The sequence below is a fragment of the Neomonachus schauinslandi genome, chromosome 2 (assembly GCF_002201575.2).
Source record: "Neomonachus schauinslandi chromosome 2, ASM220157v2, whole genome shotgun sequence".
NCBI lineage: Eukaryota > Metazoa > Chordata > Mammalia > Carnivora > Phocidae > Neomonachus > Neomonachus schauinslandi.
Window position 1 is genome coordinate 100,617,717 of NC_058404.1, and position 20,993 is coordinate 100,638,709.

The following is a 20,993-nucleotide window of genomic DNA, read 5'->3' on the forward strand; positions in this document are numbered from 1 at the left end:
TTCCATTTAGCACGCTGAATGTATCATGCCAGTCCTTTCTGGCCTGCCAGGTCTTGGTGGACAGGTCTGCTGCCAGCCTTATGTTTCCACCCTCGTAGGTTAAGGACCTCCTGTCCTGAGCTGCTTTCAGAATTTTCTCTTTATCTCTGAAATATGCAAGCATCACTATTATATGTAATGGTGTTGACCTATTTTTGTTAATATTTGAGGGGGGTTCTCTGTGTCTCCTGGACTTGAATGCCTGTTTCCTTCCCCAGATTAGGGAAGTTCTCAGCTATAATTTGTTCAAACAACCTTCTGCCTCTCCTTCTCTCTCTCCATCTTCTGGGACCCCTATTATCTGGATATCATTTCTCTTTATGGTGTTGCTGATTTCTCCAAGTCTCCCTTCATGATCCAGTAGTTGTTTTTCTCTTTTTTCTTAGCTTCCTTATTTTCCATCATTTTGTCTTCTATATCACTGACTCTTCTGCCTCATTTATCTTCCATGTTAGAACTTCCATTTGTGACTGCATCTCTGTAATAGCATTTTTAATTTTGGCCTGATAAGACTTTAATTGTGGGTTTATTTCTGGGTTTTCTACTCTATTCCATTAATATGTGTCTATTTTTGTGCCAGTACCATACTGTTTTGATTACTACAGCTTTGTGCTATAACCTGTCTGGAATTGTGATGCATCCAGCTTTTGCTTTTCTTTTTCAAGATTTCTTTGGCTATTCAGGAGCCTTTGTGGTTCCATACAAATTTTAGGATTATTTGTTCTAGTTCTGTGAAAAATGCTGTTCGTATTTTGATAGGGATTGCATTGAATCTGTAGATTACCTTGGGTGGTATGGACATTTTAATAATATTTGTTCTTCCAATCCATAAGCATGGAATGTCTTCCCATGTCTTTGTGTCATCTTCAATTTCTTTCATCAGTATTTTTTTAGTTTTCAGAATACAGGTCTTTCACCTCTTTAGTTAGGTTTATTCCTAGGTATCTTATTATTTTGGGTGCAATTATTTTTTTTTAAGATTTTATTTATTTATTTTGACAGAGACAGCAAGAGAGGGAATACAAGCAGGGGGAGTGGGAGAGGGAGAAGCAGGCTTCCTGTTAAGCAGGGAGCCCGATGCAGAGCTGGAGCCCGATGCAGAGCTCGATCCCAGGACCCCAGGATCATGACCTGAGCCAAAGGCAGGCGCTTAACTGACTGAGCCAATCAGGTGCCCCTATTTTGGGTGCAGTTGTAAATGGGATTGTTTTCTTAATTTCACCTTCTTCTGATTTATTGTGTATTGAATTGTAACAGATTTCTGTACATTGATTTTTGTATCCTATGACTTTACTGCATTTGTTTATTCTAGCAGTTTTTTGGTGGAATGTTTAGGATTTTATATATATAGTATCATATTATCTGCAAATAGTAGTTTCACTTCTTCCTTACAGATTTAGATGCCTTTTTTGGTTGTTGTTTGACTGCTGTGGCTAGGACTTCCAGTACTATGTTGAATAAAAGTGGTGAGTCATCCTTATCTTGTTCCTGACCTTAGGCGAAAGGCTCTCAGTTTTTCCTCATTAAGGATGATGTTAGCTGTGGGTTTTTCATATATGGCCTTATTATGTTGAGGTATGTTCCCTCTAACCTACTTTGTTGAGGGTTTTTATCATGAATGGATGTTGTACGTTGTTAAATGCTTTTTCTGTGTCTATTGAAATGATGATATGGTTCTTATCCCTATTTTTTTTAAGATTTACTTATTTGAAAAGAGTATGCACGCACACGAGCAGGGGGGAGTAGCAGGGGGAGGGGAGGGAGAGAATCTCAAAGCCAACTTCCCACTGAGTGCAGAGCCCAACTCGGGACTCGATCTCATGACCCTCAGATCATGATCTGGGCTGAAATCAAGAGTTGGACGCTCAACCAACTGAGACATCCAGGCACCCCATCATTTTTTTAATTAATGTGATGTATTATGTTAATTGATTTGTGAATGTTGAACCATCCTGCACCCCAGGAATAAATCCCACTTGATCATGGTGAATGATTTTTTTCATGTATTCTAGATTCAGTTTGCTAGTATTTTGTTGAGGATTTTTGCTTCTATGTCCATCAGAATTATTAGCCTGTACTTCTCTTTTTTAGGGCTATACCTGGTTTGGGTATCAGGGCGATGTTGGCCTCATAGAATGAATTTGGAAGTTTTCCTTCATTTTTTAATTTTTTGGACTAGTTTGAGAAGAATAGGTATTAACTTTTTAAATGTTTGGTAGAATTCACCTGTGAAGGCATCTGGACCTAGACTGTTCTCTGTTGGGAGTTTTTTATTACTGATTCCATTTCTTTGCTGGTAATTTGTATGTTGAAATTTTCTATTTCTTCCTTTTTCTGTTTTGGTAGGTTATATGTTTTTAGGAATTTAATCATTTCTTCTAGATTATCCAGTTTGTTGGCATGTAGTTTTTCATAATATTCTTTTATGATTGTATTTCTGTGGTGTTGGTTGTTATATCTCCTCTCTTATTTGTGATTTTATTTATTTGGGTCCTTTCTCTTTTTTTCTTGACACATCTGGTGAGAAGTTTATCAATTTATTATTTTTTTCAAAGAATCGGTTCCTGGTTTCATTGATCTGTTTTTTTAGTTTCTGTATCATTTATTTCTGCTCTAATCTTTATTATTGCTCTCCTTCTGCTGGTTTTAGGTTTTTTTTCTTTTTTTTTTTTGTCCATGTGCTACTGGTTTATTTATTCATTTGAGCTTATCATTCCATTTCTGTCTTTCTAAGTGTTAATTAAAAATAGCAACAAAGTAATGTCTTCTTTGGGCAGAACAAGAGGCTTCAACATTAATTCAGTAAACTAGGTTTTGTTTCTTGTTCTTTTTCTAGCTCCTTTCTGTGTAAGGTTAGGTTGTTTATTTGAGATTTTTTTTTTTTAATTTTTTTTTTTTTATTTATTCATGAAAGTCAGAGAGAGAGAGAGAGGCAGAGGCAGAGGGAGAGAAGCAGGCTCCCCGCCGAGCAGGGAGCCCGATGCGGGACTCGATCCCAGGACCCCAGGATCATGACCTGAGCCGAAGGCAGACGCTTAACCATCTGAGCCATCCAGGCGCCCCTATTTGAGATTTTTCTTGCTTCTTGAGGTGGCCTATATTGCTATAAACTTCCCATTTAGAACCACGTTTGCTGCATCCAAAGCTTTTGAGCCATTATGTTTTCAATTTTGTTTCCATTTACTTTTTTGTTCTTTTATTTCCTGGCTGACCCATTCATTGTTTAGTAGCCTGTTATTTAACCTCCATGTATATGTGGTCTTTCCAGAGTTTTTCTTGTGGTTGACTTGTAGTCTTGTAGCATTGTGGTCAGAAAAGACATATGGTTAACTTCGGTCTTTTTAAATTTGTTGAGGCTTATTTTGTGGCCTAATATGCAATCTGTTCTGTAGGATGTTCCATGTGCACTTGCAAAGAATGTGTATTCCGTTTTAGGATGGCATGTTCTGAGTATATCTGTTAAATCCATCTGGTCCAGGGTGTCATTCAAAGGCAATGTTTCCTTGTTGAGTTTCTGTTTAAATGATCTGTCCATTGATGTAAGTGAGGTGTTAAAGTCCCCTACCATTATTGTATTATTATTGATTAGTTCCTTTATATTTGTTATTAACTCTTTTATGTATTTGGGTGTCCCATGTTGGGGGAATAAATATTTTCAATCATTATATCTTCTTGTTGGATTGTCCCCTTTATTATCATATAATGTCATTCTTTGTTCTTGTTACAGTGTCTGTTTTAAAGTCTAATTGTCCAATATGAGTATTGCTACTCTGGCTTTCTTTTGACCTTCCCAATCTTTAATAATCTTTAAGCCTTTAAAGCCTTTAAAAACAGTCTGTAAGTCTTGACATACAATGAGAAAAGAAAGAAATCAGGTAATTTCACCTCCTCACCTCCATCTCTTCGCCTTATGCATTGATGTCACAAATCTGGTCCACTCCTAAATGTTAGATTTGATGACATTAAATTGGTCAGTTAAGAAAAAGAATGAGTTTTAAATCATTTGGTATTTTGAGTTGAGGGTGGGACTAGAATAGTAGTATCTCTACAGATACAGGGATATTGTTAGAGGGGAAATGATGAATTCATTACAGAGAATATGAGGTGAAGTTGAAAGACATGTTTAAGTGGGAATACCCAGACATTTCTTCTCATTCCTCCTGATGAGTTACTGCGTACGAAAAAGGTGTGTGAGTTGAAGAGTACTGATTAATGAATTTCTTTTTACAATTTCTATCATCATGATCCACAGTACTTTAAAGCTCTGGGCAGTGGCTTTCATCTGCAGGAGTGGGTACAAGGAAGATACTGATATTCTGAGTCTAGGATTGCATGGCCTAGCCACTGGTCTCTTTTAAGAGGTTTAATTGGGGGGAACTTCCCATACAGCTGCAATTCTAGCTATTCTATGGAATTGTGCTCTGTAGAGTCATGCCATATAGCACAGTGCCACTCCAGGAAAAATAGGTACGTACCAAACATATGAAAGAGAGAATTGAGCACAATGTTCTAAAAACATAAAGGATAAAAGGACAATAATTTTAGGCATCATCAGTATAAATAGTTGACAGGGATGAAGTAGAAAAATAGGAAGAGTAACACACACCAGTTGTCTTTCATAGGCCAAAGAGGTTGGAGGAGTTAAGACATGATAATAGTTGAATTGTCTAGATCTGAGTCAGTTCACCATTCTTTGAAATAAACTATTCGGAAGTGAGGACTCCTCTGATACCACTTTAGGAATGGAAGATAGGGGTGCCTGGGTGGCTCAGTTAAGCATCCAAGTCTTGATTTTGGCTCAGGTCATGAGATTGAGCCCCGCGTTGGGCTCCACACTGGGCATGGAGCCCGCTTAAGATTCTTTCTCTTCCTCTGCCCCTCCCCCAACTCACGCATGCAAGTGTGCGCATGCATGCTCTCTCAATCTCTCTCAAAAAAAAGGAATGGAAGATAAACACCCAGAGAGCTTTTTGTCTGGTGCAGTTCATGGAGTGTGAATATGTGTATGTCTTTTAGTGGAAAAGTTTGAATTTAGTTGTTTTAGAACATGTTAAACTTCAGTTGTGCCCCAAATTCTACACTTAGTAACTGAAGTTAACATTTTATAGGACATGGGGAACATAAGTTCTCTTATTCTCTGTACCTAAGTTACCTTTTGGAAGGAAGTTATATTATTAATTATGTAAACATACTCCATTTTGGTACAGGATGTATCATTTAGAGAAGAATAGGGTCCTGTATGTAGAGACATATATCTCTGATTCTTTATTCTAATTTTTTTACTTTGTGTGTGTATGACATTTGAAAGCCAAATTATTATCAGCATCTGCCAACTTGACCAGCCAAGGGATATTCAGTTGCAGCATAGCCATTCTAAGCTTGTTTCCCTGATAAAATAATTTCTTCCTTTCCTCTTCAACAATTTTCATCTCTTGTTTTTATTTAACAGCCAGACTAACATGATTGCTCCACTCTAAGCAGTTTTTCAGGGTTGGTTGAGCTATCAAATAAGAATCTATGTAGTTACTTGCTTATTAAAATATAGAAATTCATAAACAAACCTAGGTCAAATAATTTAAAAATTGGGTTGCAGTCAAAAAAAAGAAAAGGAGGAGCTTCCCTGGCAGCTATGGCTGAACGGTCTTACCCCAAACCTATACAATGTGATGTTTTTTTTTTCCTTATAAAACCTGCCAAGACAAATGATTTAACAGGTTCAGTGTGTAGAAATCAGTTTCTATAGTGATATGTATTATAGCAGTTCAAAAGGAAAGAACTGAGTTGAGTTATACTTTTAAAACAGGGCAGTAGTCAAAACTATGTACAGGCAGACCTCTTTTTATTGTGCTTTGCTTTATTGTATTCCCAGATATTGTGTTTTTTTTACAAATGGAAGGTTTATGGCAACCCTGCATCAAGCATTTGTCAGTGCCATTTGTCCAACAGCATTTGCTCACTTCGTGTCTCTTGTCACATTTTGGCAATTCTCACAATATTTCAAACTTTATCATTATTACTATATTTATTATGGTGATCTGTGATCAGTGATCTTTGATGTTATTATTGTAATTGTTTGGGGGCACCACACCCTGTGCCCATATAGGACCACAGACCTAATCGATGAATGTTGTGTGTGTTCTGACTGCTCCACCTCCCAGCCATTCCCCCCCTCCCCGCCCCCGCCACCTCTCTGTCTCTCTCTCCCCTCGGGCCTTCCTATTCCCTGAGTCACAACAATCTTGAAATTAGGCTAATAACCCTGCAGTGGCCTCTAAATGTTCAAATGAAAGGAAATGTCACACATCTCTCACTTTAAATCAAAAGTTAGAAATGATTAAGCTTAGTAAGGCATGTTGAAACCCAAGACAGACTGAAAATTAGACCTCTGAAACAAAACAGCCAAGTTGTGAATGCTAAAGGAGTAGTCCTAAAAGGAAATTAAAAGTGCTATTCCAGTGAACACACAAATGATAAGAAAGTGAAACGGCCTTATTGCTGATAGGGAGAAAGTTGGAGTGGTCTGGATAGAAGATCAAACCAGCCACAACATTCCCTTAAGCCGAAGTCTAATCCAGAGCAAAGCCCTAACTTTCTTCAATTCTATGAGGGCTAAGAGAGGTGAGGAAGCTGCAGAAAAGTTTGAAGCTAGCGGAGGTTGATTCATGAGGTTTAAGGAAAGAAGCCATCTCCACGACATAAAAGTCCAAGGTGAAGCAGCAAGTGCTGATGCAGAAGCTATAGCAAGTTCTCCAGAAGATCTAGCTAAGGAAATTCATGAAGGTGGCTCTAAAAAACAGGCTTTCAATGTAGATGAACCCTGATCTGGGCAAATTGAAAACCTTCCAATATAAGGCTTTTTCATCTACATTGAAAATCTGTTGTTTAGTGGAGCCTCAGAGGGAGTGAGCCGGCAAAGCAGAAATCGATTAGAGGGGTCCCAGCTCCATCATCAGGAGGAGGAGCATGGAGGGTGGGTTTAGAGCTGAGAGAGAATAGCAGCATAAGCTTACTAGAAATGCACATTCTTGGGCCTCACTCCAGACCTGATGAATCAGAAATGCTGGGGATGCCACTCAGCAATTTGTGTTAAGCACCCTCAGGTGAGTCAGGTATAGGTCAAGTTTGAGAGCCAGTAAACTAAAACACTAGGCTTCCAATCTCTTCATTTGCTGATAGTCACACTTCCTAATGATTGGTTCTTTAAGAATAAGAAAGTGCTACTTTTCAGAATCTAGCTGTGATCACCCTCTGCTTCCAGGACAAATTCAAATTATATAAGACTTTGGTTTCTTTATGAATTAAGTAGGAATGACACTCCTACTTAGGGTTTTGACTTCTTTTTAAGTTATAAACAGAGTATCTTTTGAGCAATAAAATATAAAAACTGAGTATTTGTGTACAGTTCAGTGTTGTAATAAAAAGTATAAAGTGAGAGGTGCCTGGGTGGCTCACATGGTTAAGCGTCTGCCTTCGGCTTGGGTCGTGATCCCAGCATCCTGGGATCAAGCCCCATGTCGGGCTCCTGGCTCGGCAGGGAGTCTGCTTCTCCCTTTCCCTCTGCCTCTCCCCCTGATCATGCTCTCTCCCTCTGTACCTCTCGGTCTCAAATAACTATATAAAATCCTTAAAAGAAAAAGAAATTGTAAAAAAAAAAAAAAGTATAAAGTGAGACACTGAATCATATCTAATTTCTGTAATTGTGGTATTAGGTGGAATTTAAGCATAAGTGATAGCTAACCATAAATAATAATTAGCATTATTTTCAGACATCTGAGCCAGTTTTTCTCCTTTCCATTAAGTACCTCATTTTCCCTAGGAATAGTATAAAGTGTTTCTTGTAGAGGAAAGTTTAACCCTCACCACAAGCATATGCATACTCTGAAATACAAATCCAAAAATGATACTTAAAACTCATCCTTTCTGCTTTCCTACCCATATATTCCATTCCTTTGTCCCTGCCATATGATTTTGAGAAATAAAAAGCTTAACAGTGGCTAAAGAACTGAGTTAACAGTAGGAACCTATTCATTCATTCACTAAAGATCAGAGTTCTACATACACAATGTTGCAGGCTTTGTTCTAAGCACTAAGCAAACATTAGTGAACTAAGCAAAATTTCTACATCTGGAGCTTATATTCAAATAAGTAAGATACAAATAATAAGTGAATAAATGATATATAAATTGGTGGTAGGTGTTATTAAGAAAAATACATGGGGCACCTGGGTGGCTCAGTTGGTTAAGCGACTGCCTTCGGCTCAGGTCATGATCCTGGAGACCCTCCCCCCTCTTGTGCTCTCTCTCTCTCTCTCTCCCATTCTCTCTCTCAAATAAATAAATAAAATCTTAAAAAAAAAAAACAGTGGTACATGGAGAAGGAGTGACTGGTCTTGTTATATTGTGCATTAATTTTTATATGTCCCATAGCCTAGCCCTCAATAAATTTTTGTTGAATGAACAAATGTATTAAGACATCTCTATAGTATCTTCTGTCTCACTGGTAACAGTGATAATACTGTAGCTAGTGAGAATTATCTAAACACAATGGCTGTGAATTCTGAAAAGTGAGAGTAGTAGCATTAAAGATTAGAAGAGTGAAAATAAAAATCAAATTTCTGGCATTCAACCAAATTAGAGTAAGGGAAGACTAAGAAAGTCAGATCATACAAGACAACCAAAAGGAAGAGGCTAGCAGGTCTGTACTCTTTTTCTTTCTTTTTTTTTTTTTTTAAGACAGGGAATACTTTATTTCAAATCCATCAGAGAAATGGACAACTTGGGTCTATTACAAGGCATTGTGTTTTAAAGCACAGGTCAGTAATTGTATATGAGAATATACACTGCTACATACAGATTAACTGATCAGAGCACAACTTTCCAATGTTCAAAACAGAATAAGCTTCCCTGTAAAAGCAGCACCTCTGTGTCATTAACTTTAATATTCCTCTCCTTCCAACAGAATCCACACCAACTTCCTCATAATCCTTCTCAAGGGCAGTCATGTCCTTGCGGGCCTCAGAAAACTCTCCTTCCTCCATGCCCTCACCCACACCAGTGAACAAAGGCACTCTTGGCATACATCAGGTTATACCTGTGGTCCAGGTGATCCCAGGCCTTGGCAACAGCTGTGATGTTGCTCAGCATGCACACAGCTCACTGTACTTTAACCAGGTCTCCACCAGGTACCACAGTGGGAGGCTGGTGATTAATGCCAACTTTGAAGCCAGTAGGGCACCAGTCCACACACTGGATGGTATGCTTGGTCTTGATGGTGGCAGTGGCAGCATTGACATCTTTGGGAACCATGTTGCCATGGTACAAAAGGCAGCAAGACATGTATTTACCATGGCGAGGGTCATATTTCACCATCTGGTTGACTGGCTCAAAGCATGCATTGGTAATCTGTGCAACAGAAAGCTGTTCATGGTAGGTTTTCTCAACAGAGATGACACGGGCATATCTGGCCAAGAAGTGGATACAGAGATAGGGCATCAGGTTGGTCTGGAATTCTGTCAGATCTACATTCAGGGCTCCATCAAATCTGAGGGAAGCAGTGATGGAGGAAACAATTTGACCTATCAACCTGTTTAGGTTAGTGTAGGCTGGGCGTTCAATGTTAAGATTTCTCCAACAGATGATAGCCTTGTGAGGTTTCCCTTGTATGTTATTGTTTTCTCTTGCTTCTTGTAAAATTCTCTATCACTACTTTTGCCATTTTAATTACTGTGTGTCTTGGTGTGGACCTCCTTAGATTGCTTTTGTTAGAAGTTCTCTGTGCCTCCTGGATCTGGATTTTTGTTACCTTCCCCAGATTCAGGAAGTTTTCAGCTATTATTTCTTCAAATAAATTCTCTGCCCCCAGTTCTCTCTTCTTCTGGGACTTCTATGTGAATGCTTATATGCTTGATGGTATCACTAAGTTCCCTGTTTTCATTTACTGTTACCACTTTTTCTCTCTCCTATTCAGCTTGACTGTTTTCCATTACTGTCCTCCAGGTTGCTTATCCATTCTTCTGCTTCCTCTAGTCTACCAGTTATTCCTTCTAGTGTATTTTTAATTTCAGTTATTGTGTTCTTCATCTCTGATTGGTTCTTTCATACGTTTTCTATCTCTTGAGTGTCCCATTGAGGTCCTCCATTCTTTTCTCAAGTCCATTGAGTATCTTTATGACCGTTACTTTAAATTCTCTATCATGCATATTTCTTACCTCTGTTTAATTTAATTTCTTGCTGTGATTTTGAACTGTCCTTTCATTTGGAACATATTCCTCTGTCTCCTCATTTTGTCTGACTCCCTGTGTCTGAGTGTTTGGAAAGTCAGCTACGTCTTCTGCTCTTGAAAGTAGTGGCCTTATAAAGAAGAGGTCTTGGAGTGCCCTGTTCACCAGAACTTCAGGGTGTCTCTTACATGTATTGCATATGCCCTGCTGTTGTAACTGAGCTGCCTTTGCATTAGTCCAATCATGGCTCTCTCCTCCCATTGTGGACAGAGTTTGGTCCCTATGTTGTTGTTGTGCCAGTCTGGGGCCACCTTGGGCTTGAGTTGAGTCAGAATCAGGCATTTGCCAGAGGTGTGGTAGCACTGAACTGCTGGGTACTTCTCCTTGTGTTATCTAGGTGGATGATGGAATGAGGTGAGCTTAGGGTCCTCCTATTCCACCATCTTCCCTAAAGTTGCTGTTATTATTATTTACATTGCTAAGCCCAGTTAATGGGAGTGGTTTTTTTAATTAACCCAAAATTATATGATCGTTTAATTTATGACAAAGGAGGCAAGAATATACAATGGGTAAAGACAGTCTCCTCAATAAATGGTGCTGGGAAAACTGGAGAACTACATGTAAAAGAATAAAATTGGACCACTTTTTAACACCATATACAAAAACTCAAAATGGATTAAAAACCTAAATGGGAAGGGGTGCCTGGGTGGCTCAGTCGGTTAAGCGTCCAACTCTTGATTTCGGCTCAGGTTATTGTCTCAGGGTTGTGAGATTAGGCCTTGGATCAGGCTCTATGCTCAGGGGTGTCTGCTGCTTTCCCTGTCCCTGCCCCTCTCCTGCCACCCCTCACCCCTGCCCCCCACACACAGACTCTTGCCCTCTCAAATAAATAAATCTTTAACCAAAAAAAAGACCTAAGTGGGAGTATATTTTAATAAATACTAAAAAAGGTGAGAAGATATACTCAACCCTCCACTGATCATATCTATCTGCAACATTAACCAGGTTTTTCAAACCACTTAACTTAAGCCTTGCTACCGACCACTTTGAACTAACTGCAGGCTCAAGCTTTCTGGAAGGGAGGAGAAAGCTTTTTTCAGATAAGCTCTTTAAACCTAAATGGTGCCAGAAAATACCACAAAGTACCATAAAAATATATAGTTAATCTTTCCATACCTATGTTTTATGAAATAATCAAAATCAAATTTTTGTAAGCTGTTTTCAATCCTTACATCTAGCATTTTCCCCCTTCTAATAAGTTCATAGTTTAATCAGCAATCTCTATTTATAGCCAAGTCTAGGTAAAGATTTTAAAAGTTGTTTTGGGGAAGCATTTCCTGCCCATTATAACATTTTTGTTAGAATTTATGGTGGTAAATCTAATATTGTATCAGGAAAAAGACTATAGAACTTCTGGAACCATTTCAAAACAGAATCCCAAAGACAGTATATTAATGTAGAGATATACTTAAAGATAAATTTCTGCATTAATAAAATATGCTTTATAAATTAATCTCAAGTCTGAGCCAGACAGGGAAGGGTGGAAAGCCTGAATTCTATACCCACATAATCAACAGTCTGTGGAAACTGGGAATCATGCTTTGGTCTCCAACTTAGCACAGTTGGGAAATGACATTCTTTATGAAGCACTCATCCAGGAAATGAGTGGGTCAAAAAGCACACCAGTAAAAGGTCCATAAACTTGTTTTATGAATGAAGTATAAAGTGTACTGGCTCCAAGCTGTAGCATGAGTACATCATAATTTTTCATTCTACAGTTTTTATCATGTTAATAGATATATATAACAGAATTGTAACAGGAAAAAATAATCATGTCAGCCATCAGAATATTGTCCCATGCCATTTCATATTTATAATTTTTTTCCGTATGTGCTCTCATTCTACGATATCTTCCCACCTGCCCCCCCCAGACCAAAAAATGAAATGATACACACACACACACACACACACACACAAAACAATGCAAACTTAAACTAATCAAATTTATTCATCCTACCCATGAAAAGCAATTACATTTGTATATAAAATCATTAACACACAGAACAAAAGAAATCTGATTAGACACAATACAGAAAATAAATGTGAAAATTAAAAATAGCATACTTTAGTTATTAAATTTATACTGTACTTTCTACTTAATTATAGCAGCATCTGTAAGATTCCTCTATTTGTTAATAGTTAACTAGCAGCAAAATTTTTAAAATTACTCAAATTCAGTAGATGTTTCCCTCCACTGCTTCATTCATACAAAATTTATCACATTAACCAAACAAAACCATTTCTTTTTCCTGAAGAAAAAGGTAGGAAGATTTCATAAGTAACCAGTTTCCGCCAAGAAGAAAGGGGAAGGAAATTTACATGCCATTACCAAAAGATAAATTCTCAACCCCTTGACCAATTATGGGGGATTTTGTGGAGTCTCTGTGTATGTGTTAGTGAATGAAGCTCTGTTAACTTTATTTTCTGACTTTATCTTGCAGTTGAAGAATATGTGGAAGTTTCCAGGGGGCCTGTCAGAGCCTGGAGAAGATATCGGTGTGGACACCTTCCATATTTTTAATTGGCTTGAAAATGTTCAGGAAATTTGTGTTTACTTTTTTTGTTCTATAGCTGAAAATAAGATTTTAAATTACCAAGTGAGAAATTTCAGAGAGGTTACTTCAGGGCTAATATAAAATTAGCAGTAAAACTTGTAATACTACAATTTATCCCACTAATATAAAAAATACCACTAGGAGCGTGCCACCTATTCTGTTTAGGGTTGCTTCTAGATGAATTTGTTTGAAAATAAAAAGCTTTGCATATACATTAGTAAAGTTTAGCATTAAGGGTTATTTTGGATATGACTAATACTGTTTCTGGAATTAAACTATAAGAAAACACAAATTCTTGACCATTTCACCACACAAGGATGAATAATAACTTTTAAATGAACCTCAAAATAAGTATTCATAAAGTCAGTTACAGAGCAGTAGTGACTTAATGCTCCTCTATAAAATTTTATCTACTATTTATTTTAAATAGTCAGGAAGCCAAAACATAGTAAAATGTCTCATACAAGAAAGTCTCAAGTGAGAGTTCCCTAAAGCAACTTCCTGAGCTCAATATTTCAAACGGGGAAATGTGAAATAAGCTAAGAACTCTCCATGTTACTGAATTTACAGTAAATAGAAGAAAGAATAAAAACGTAGTTTTCCTACCTATTCCTGACCCTTGGGTGGGTCAAATGCAGTCTGCATCATAATAAATCAATAGATGCCTCATTTGCTATCAGTATTATTTCTCCATGATTTTCTCCTCCATATGCATGTCCCCTATTTAGCCAACATTTATATATAAAGGCAACTCCTAAGTTATCTTTAAATATTTTATTTAAAAATGTATATATACTTGAAACTTGATTTTTTAAATGTTACACAGATTAAAATGCCCTATACACAGTACATAGTCAACTCCTAACAAGCCATAAGTAAATTTTCTACACTGAGATATATCCGTAGCAAATTTTGGCTTTTAGGTACTTACGGATTTTCTGCCTAGAGTCCATTGCTTGGGTCGTCTGTTGAAATCAAAGATTTTGTGGTGGTACAAGTGCTGAAAGAGAGGGCCATTTATTTTGGAACACCTAATTAATCTCACACTATCCTTATGTGATATATGAGAGTGTGTGAGAGCTAGTTAAATTTATGTCTTACACCCTTACCCAATCCATATGGGGCAAAAATCAAGCTACAGGAGGTATGTTTAGCTTCCTCTTCTGCATCTTGCCTTCTCAAATGAATTGACTTTTTCCTTTTGAGTTTTTAACAGATCTTGTGAATTTTCAATATACTTATATTTTAATGCAAATGAAGAAGCACATTTCCAAGCCAAGTGTTCATAGTTTCAGGTTTAAGTGTACTCCAGAACTCTTCAAGTCCAGATTAAAAAAAAAAAGGAGTGAATTCTGAATTCAGTGTTTGTGGTTGGCACAACAACCCCCCCCCCCCCCCGCCCCCGTTCAGCCATGAGGAGTTACAAGGAAAGCAGCAACTGTTATTCATCGTACTGCTTAGGAGTATTATTCATTAAAGCTTTGCCTTAGAATTGATAGAAGCCTGAAAGCAGCTAGAAGTGATAACTGACAAGAGAGTTCTGAAAGACTATGTCTGTCTATATTAGAGCATTTCTGTCTTATAACACAATAGATTATTCTTTTTTTTTTTTTAAAGATTTTATTTATTTATTTGAGAGAGAGAATGAAAGAGAGAGAGCATGAGATGGGGGAGGGTCAGAGGGAGAAGCAGACTCCCTGCTGAGCAGGGAGCCCGATGTGGGACTCGATCCTGGGACTCCAGGATCACACAATAGATTATTCTTAACGATGAAGTCTGTTACCCAATAATTATCAAAATTATTTTCTTTAAGCTCTGTATTTAGGAAAGTATGTAATATACTTCAGGAATACAGCCATCACAAATGTGCACACATTCATATTAGCTCTTAAGTAGTAAACACTAGTTAACTGAAAAACACATTTGTTTGGAATCCTTCATTCTTTGATAATACTAGGTAAATGAAGCACTATTGTCCATAGTGCTTAAAAAAATTAAGGGGGGGCATATACAAAGTAGAAAGCAATCTTCAGGCTTTAATATAATACCCTAATAGTACGAAAGTATCTACAAGGTTAAAAACGGAGAAATTGCCTTCCTAAAAAAATTTAATTACCATTGACAGGAAGAGAATCTCCTGCATGGACAAAAAGACCATAAAGCAGTGGGGTCTGCTCAGAGCTCATCAGTGCACCAGAATCAGAGGGAAACGCCAGGAAAACCCACCTTCTGCACAATCTTTCCTATTTTATTTCAACCTAATCCTACTGTTAAATATTACAAAATAGAAATAAACTCCATTTCACTGTCCTGTAACTAAACAAAACACTGACATATTTAAACATACCTCTCAATCAGCAAAAATAAAAACAAAACCCTCTTGGTTTTTCCCTATGTTCTTTAAGCATATAAAACAGTAAATGTTATTTCAGTTCAGCTTACAGTACATTAAAATAAAGGTACAACAGAATAAAGCAGTTTATCTGCATAAAAAAAATTTTTTTTTAATTCTTGGCGAAAAAGCCTTGGGGTAAAGATTTCCATCTTGAGGTGGAAGGAATCATTCATACCCTGGATGCAAAACCACTTATTTACCCATTCGATTTTTAGTCTAGTCAATGATATGCTGATTCAAGTTAAACTGATCAAACTACCAGGCAGTGCTGACTCCGAATGAAATGCCAAACTCTGGATTAGTGGCACTAAGAGTTTAACAGAACCCCATGGTTATTTTTCAAAGCGTTGAAAGAATAAAAATAAACATTTAAACAATAGTTAAGTGAAATCAGCAAATGGTGTCTAAAATTTAAGACTAATGCCAAATCTGTAACAAATTAACATATTCCAAGCTGAAAGTTTTTTTTTTATTTAGGAAGATTTTCCTTTTACTCACAAATTCTTTTATGTTTTTAGTTTAAAACAGTAAGTTCTAACCATGTTTAATCTATGGCAAATCTCAAGGGAAGGGGAAGTCAGCATGTAATTCAAAATGGCAGACAAATGTCTTATAGTTTAGAACACTTTGCTTGTCCTGTGCGTATTTCCAGAGCTGTTTCTTGGTGCGGGGGTGGGGGAGAACCCACAAGCATGTGTAGGCAATTAAGACCGTCTACAGTCAGAATATGTGGAAATTGAGATTTTTTTTCCTTGACTTCCCCTCCTTGCCTATTCTTCACCAGTAGGACTACTGAGAAGGCAAATATAATTTTCTATTTGACAAACAAGGAAATAGAAGCATTGAATAGAGGTCTTTGAACAAAAATCAATGCCTGTGGCAATTGTGAAATTGGGAAGCTTCCAGCAAACTGAGCAAAGAAGGCAGCTTTTTAAAGGGTTTTTCTCATGAACACTTTGGGAGACAGTGACAGAGCATCACAAAATTAGAGAAAGTCCATTTAGCAGGTTCTTCTGGAGATTTAGAAAAAGCAACCACAAAAATGTTAATGGCAGTCAAAATCTTGCTCCAGAAATTTGCAAATATTGAAAAAAATCAACCTTATAAAATGTGAAACCCTTGTATTATAAAATTCTGTAAACTGCAAGTTTTTTTTTTTTTAATACTTTTGATAAAATAGTTCTTTAGAATCTCAAGAAACAAAAGAAATGCCAAAAACTACCATACTGGGATTCCACTGACAGGATAACTAAGGGAGCATAACAAAATGGTTATAAATGAAACTGCTCTAGGATGTCAGAGACTTGACAGCCCCACCCAAGATCACCAGGAAAGCTTTGAACCGTTCACAGCTCAATACATTCTGCAGCTCTACAGACTTTTGTAAGGAAGAATGAATCACTTTTTCTCAATACTGATACATAGAAGTTTAGGCAGTTTTGATGGATGATCACAAACAGGATAATAATGAAGAAATATGTAGGAATAGTAACTGCAGGGACCTATGTTTTCAATTTTTGGGAAATAGAGTCAGAAGAGGTTAAAAATGTGACCCCCAAAATATACAGGTGGGTAAGCCTACAAATAGCAGCCAAAGAAATATTCAATATTTCAAAAGCTTCTAAGATGTACAGTGGTAAGAAAATAGTTTGGTGTTCCAGGATGTCCAGATGGCAGAGTTTATGTTGAATACTTTCCTAGGATGACGTTTTTTGCTTTTCAACCTTTAAATAATGCTACTCTATCTGAAAATCTTTGATGATTGAAATTCTAAAAATGTGATCCTTACTGATTTGTACATCTTTCTTTTATGTAGGAGACACAGCAGTTCGAGAAGTTTTTGAAGAAACTGGTATAAAATCAGAATTCATGTCCCTCCTGAGCATTCGGCAACAGCACACCAATCCCGGAGCTTTTGGGAAATCAGATATGTATATCATCTGTCGCTTAAAGCCACATTCATTTACCATAAATTTTTGCCAGCATGAATGCTTAAGGTGTGAATGGATGGATCTCAATGACCTGGTCAAGACTGAAAATACAACTCCCATCACCAGCAGAGTTGCTAGGCTGCTGCTATATGGGTACAGAGAAGGGTTTGACAAGATTGATTTCACCGTGGAAGAACTTCCGGCAGTTTACACAGGCTTGTTCTATAAACTCTATCACAAGGAACTGCCAGACAATTACAGAACTAAGACAGGAATGGATTAAATCCTTATTTGCATGTTTTAAAAAATTTTAAGTAAATTGTACATGCAGAATAATGTGTGCCATATTATAAAAAGTAGTGGACATTTGATGTTAACTAAATATCTGACTTTAATTTTCTAGTGTGTATAATTTTCATGAAAACTTGTTTGATGAAAACTTGCAAATTTATAAGCCTCTTTTCAAATAAAGCAAATGTATGAAAAGGATTGTAGCTCTATGTAAGCTTCACTGGATAAAGGCAAATGCAATACAAAAGGTGGAAGTCTATACATTTTCCAGGAATTTTTGTTGCTTTTCTTTAGTAAGGCAATGGTTAAATATTTACTATTAGAAAAAAGGTTATCTGACCATTCATCCCAACTGAGCAGATAGCTGTACACATTTTTTTCTTTTCTTTCATTAACAAATTTCAAAAATATACGTCGTCTTTCATGTGAAATGAGATCAGATGCTGCCGTTAAGATCAGCTCTTAGCAGACATAGGAAGAAAAAGTATAGCTTTCTGCCCAGGTCCTGTTTTGGGTCCAAGTTTATACTGCCCAGTTCGTTTCAGTGCCACATACCAACTGGAGTATTTCCTTGACCGGTAAGTATTGTAGTTATTAGATTCCAATCGTTCAAAAAAGAAACACTCGTCGGTAACACATTTCTGAAAAATAAAGGAAGAATTCATAGTTACTTTTATATTTTCATATGAAATATTTATGACACTACACTGCCTTTCTGCTCAACCAGCAGCAGTGCTCTTGGCTTCAGCAGGAGAGTCAAACTAGTTTGCAAGATTCAACAGACCAAAAGTCTGACAGAATTTAGCTCTGCAGAGGGATGCGGGAAGGAACACAGCAAGTCAGCAGGAGAGCTTTCAAGCACATCTCTTCAGAGGAAGAATCCAAGGACCATTCTCCAGCCCCCACAGGGGACAGACCAGGTGTTAGGCAGCAAGAGCACACAGATGTGCTGGGAACCACACTGCGTCGGACTTGAAACATCCCATGAACACAGCTTTCACAAAGGGAGATACATCCAGTAACAAAGGGCACAGTACACTTAGTGAAACCCAGAGCTGTGGCTTCCAGCTAGGTACTTATGGTGCATCCATATTCCTCCCCAGTCCAGAAGCAGGTTACCAATCAGGGATCACTTTTATCAGGGTTCCATGAAAGTGATGGAAGGGTAACCCACAGGTAACTTTCCTAAAGAAGAAGGGTTTTGTTAATACTTTACTCACAGAAACAGAACCAATTCCTTAAATTATAGCAATTTTTTTCCCTCGTGTTTACCATCTCTAAGGCATAAAAACAATAGTTTATTGTACAGAAAATAGCTAATGTATATAATGCCCAAAAATTGTACTAGAACATTATATGATTAGTATTCTCAAAACACTAATAGATAATGAAGAATAAGTAATGTAGACCATATTGATTTCTGGCAGTGTCTTTCTTGTGGGAAAGGAAACTGTTCTCCCTTTTTATTTCAGTTCAACTCTTTATGGGGGGTGGGGGATAGCTAGATTCACAAATACTTAGACCTGGAAATACTATTCCAAGTAATGGAGTCTAAGAGGCTGCTACATTATTTCACATAAATGTTCAAAAATCAACTTCACAGGATAGACTGATGATAGTTACTGACCTTTGGGGTGTGTGTTGGGTGGGGGGTGTCAACAAATGATTTACTTTAAGGGAAGAAAGGAAAAATTATTTTTTATATTACAATTAGATAGGAAGAAAGAATTATAAACTCATAGAAAACCATATAAATTTATACATATTTGTATCTCTACATATAAATACAACATGTATACATAGATATATGACATAAGCCTATAATTTTGTATTAATGAGTATACTGGATTCCAGCTTATTTCTATATACTCAAATTTAGGAAACTTCAGGTTTAAGAACACACATTCAAAAGACTTGAATCTTTTCCCAGATTCTTTAGTTCTAAGATAAACTGAACAGTGGCACAAACTGTGAGAAAAACATAAATCAAGAAACGGAACAGTGAAAAGAGCTGGCATAATAACCAAAATGAAAATGATCTAAATATGAGTAACAGGCATCTCAGTCATGTAAAGTAAGGGTGTGGTATTAGATCTCGTAATCTGCTACTAGGGATAAGAATTTTACCGGATATTTACTTGGCTTTAACATTCTGATCACTGTTAACTTTTTAAAATGGAAATACAAACTTATCTAATTTGCCCATTTTTTGCAAGAAATTACTAACAAAGCAACTTAAGTCCTTCTGATGCACATAAATGACAGGTAGCATTACAGAGAAGTATACATCGCACAAGGACCCAGCTATGTGATACATGTAAAGATAAAAGTGTGGTAACAGTGAAACACTTATACCTAGAAAAATGTGGCTATTCCGTAGACAATACTTTCACTTTACCTTTGGTGATATTTATTGTGCTTTTTGTATTAACTGAAGTCATCCTGTGTTACTTTATTTTGTCACTTTTCAGCGCCCCTGATAAAAATTTTCCTCTTTCCCTATTCCAGGTTTAAGATCAGGAGTAGAAGAAGCAGGCACAAGTAAAGAGTGAAAAAAATCATAGTGATCATAAAGGTAACATGAATGGTCATCATTGAGCTTCACAGGCTAATTCCCCAGAGGGAGACCTAAGCCACATCATTCAGTCATCATTCTGGACACTGATTTTTGAGTGTTGGGTGCCCCATCTTGCTAAGCTGGCATTCCCTACAATGCCTGGCCTATTGAGATACATACCATGCCAACAATATCTGCCTTCTCAACCAGTTCCTAGTATTTCAGAGAAAAGTAATAGTACCAGTAATTAAGTAGATAATACATCATAAACCCACTTTTTTTATAGAATTGTACCTTTACAAAAACAAAGGGGAGAGAAGGAAAACTTGCATTTGTGCTGAATGTTCAGATACATAAATTTACTAAACTATGACACACTTGAAAACAAACTACATTTTTCCAAATGGGTGGTAGGGCCAAAATTCAGCTCTCAAGTAAAGCAGGCATTTAACAGCCCAATATAAGTATGATTTTCAAGCCTCTCCATCCTAAGTTTACAAGTCATTATCAATGACTATGATCTCAATGTTCATGTTAAAAATGAATGCAATATAATTTTTGCTTATCTTTATAAACATTTACAGAGCTTTTTCCCTATTCTCAATGTTTAACTGCTCACCTTTTCAAACTTACAAGAAAAGGGGGTCTTCAGAGGAATGACATCACAGAGGAAGTGGATAAGTAGTTTCTAAGGGCTTATAACACTTGTACCCTGCCTTTGAGGCCTTATTTTATATAGGCCAATGAGATGGGAAATTCCTTAATCATGGCTTTTGACCTCTTTCATGCATATCATTTAAATATCACAACAATCCTGTGACATAATTATCCTATACACATTATCTAAAACTCCATGCTATTTGTAACTTACTTCAGATTGTGGATACTCTCTGCCCATGTATCTAGTCTGACACCTTTTCATAAAATTAAATTTTCCTTTTTTAAA

General features: G+C 37.0%; 2 protein-coding genes across 2 annotated transcripts in view; one reads left to right on the top strand and one right to left on the bottom strand.

The window, feature by feature from the left end:
• Positions 1 to 17,670, top strand: part of NUDT6 (nudix hydrolase 6) — a 30,989-nt gene extending 13,319 nt beyond the window's left edge. The window contains exons 4-5 of the mRNA XM_021681476.1: positions 12,760 to 12,814; positions 17,085 to 17,670. Of these exons, the coding sequence (XP_021537151.1) occupies positions 12,760 to 12,814; positions 17,085 to 17,482 (453 nt within the window). The 3' untranslated portion in view covers positions 17,483 to 17,670. The remainder of the gene's footprint in view (positions 1 to 12,759; positions 12,815 to 17,084) is intronic.
• Positions 17,671 to 17,863: 193 nt separating this feature from the next.
• FGF2 (fibroblast growth factor 2) overlaps positions 17,864 to 20,993 on the bottom strand; it is a 65,265-nt gene continuing 62,135 nt past the window's right edge. Inside the window, 1 exon segment of the mRNA XM_044913084.1 lies at positions 17,864 to 18,131. Coding sequence (XP_044769019.1) covers positions 17,946 to 18,131 — 186 coding nt within the window. The 3' untranslated portion in view covers positions 17,864 to 17,945.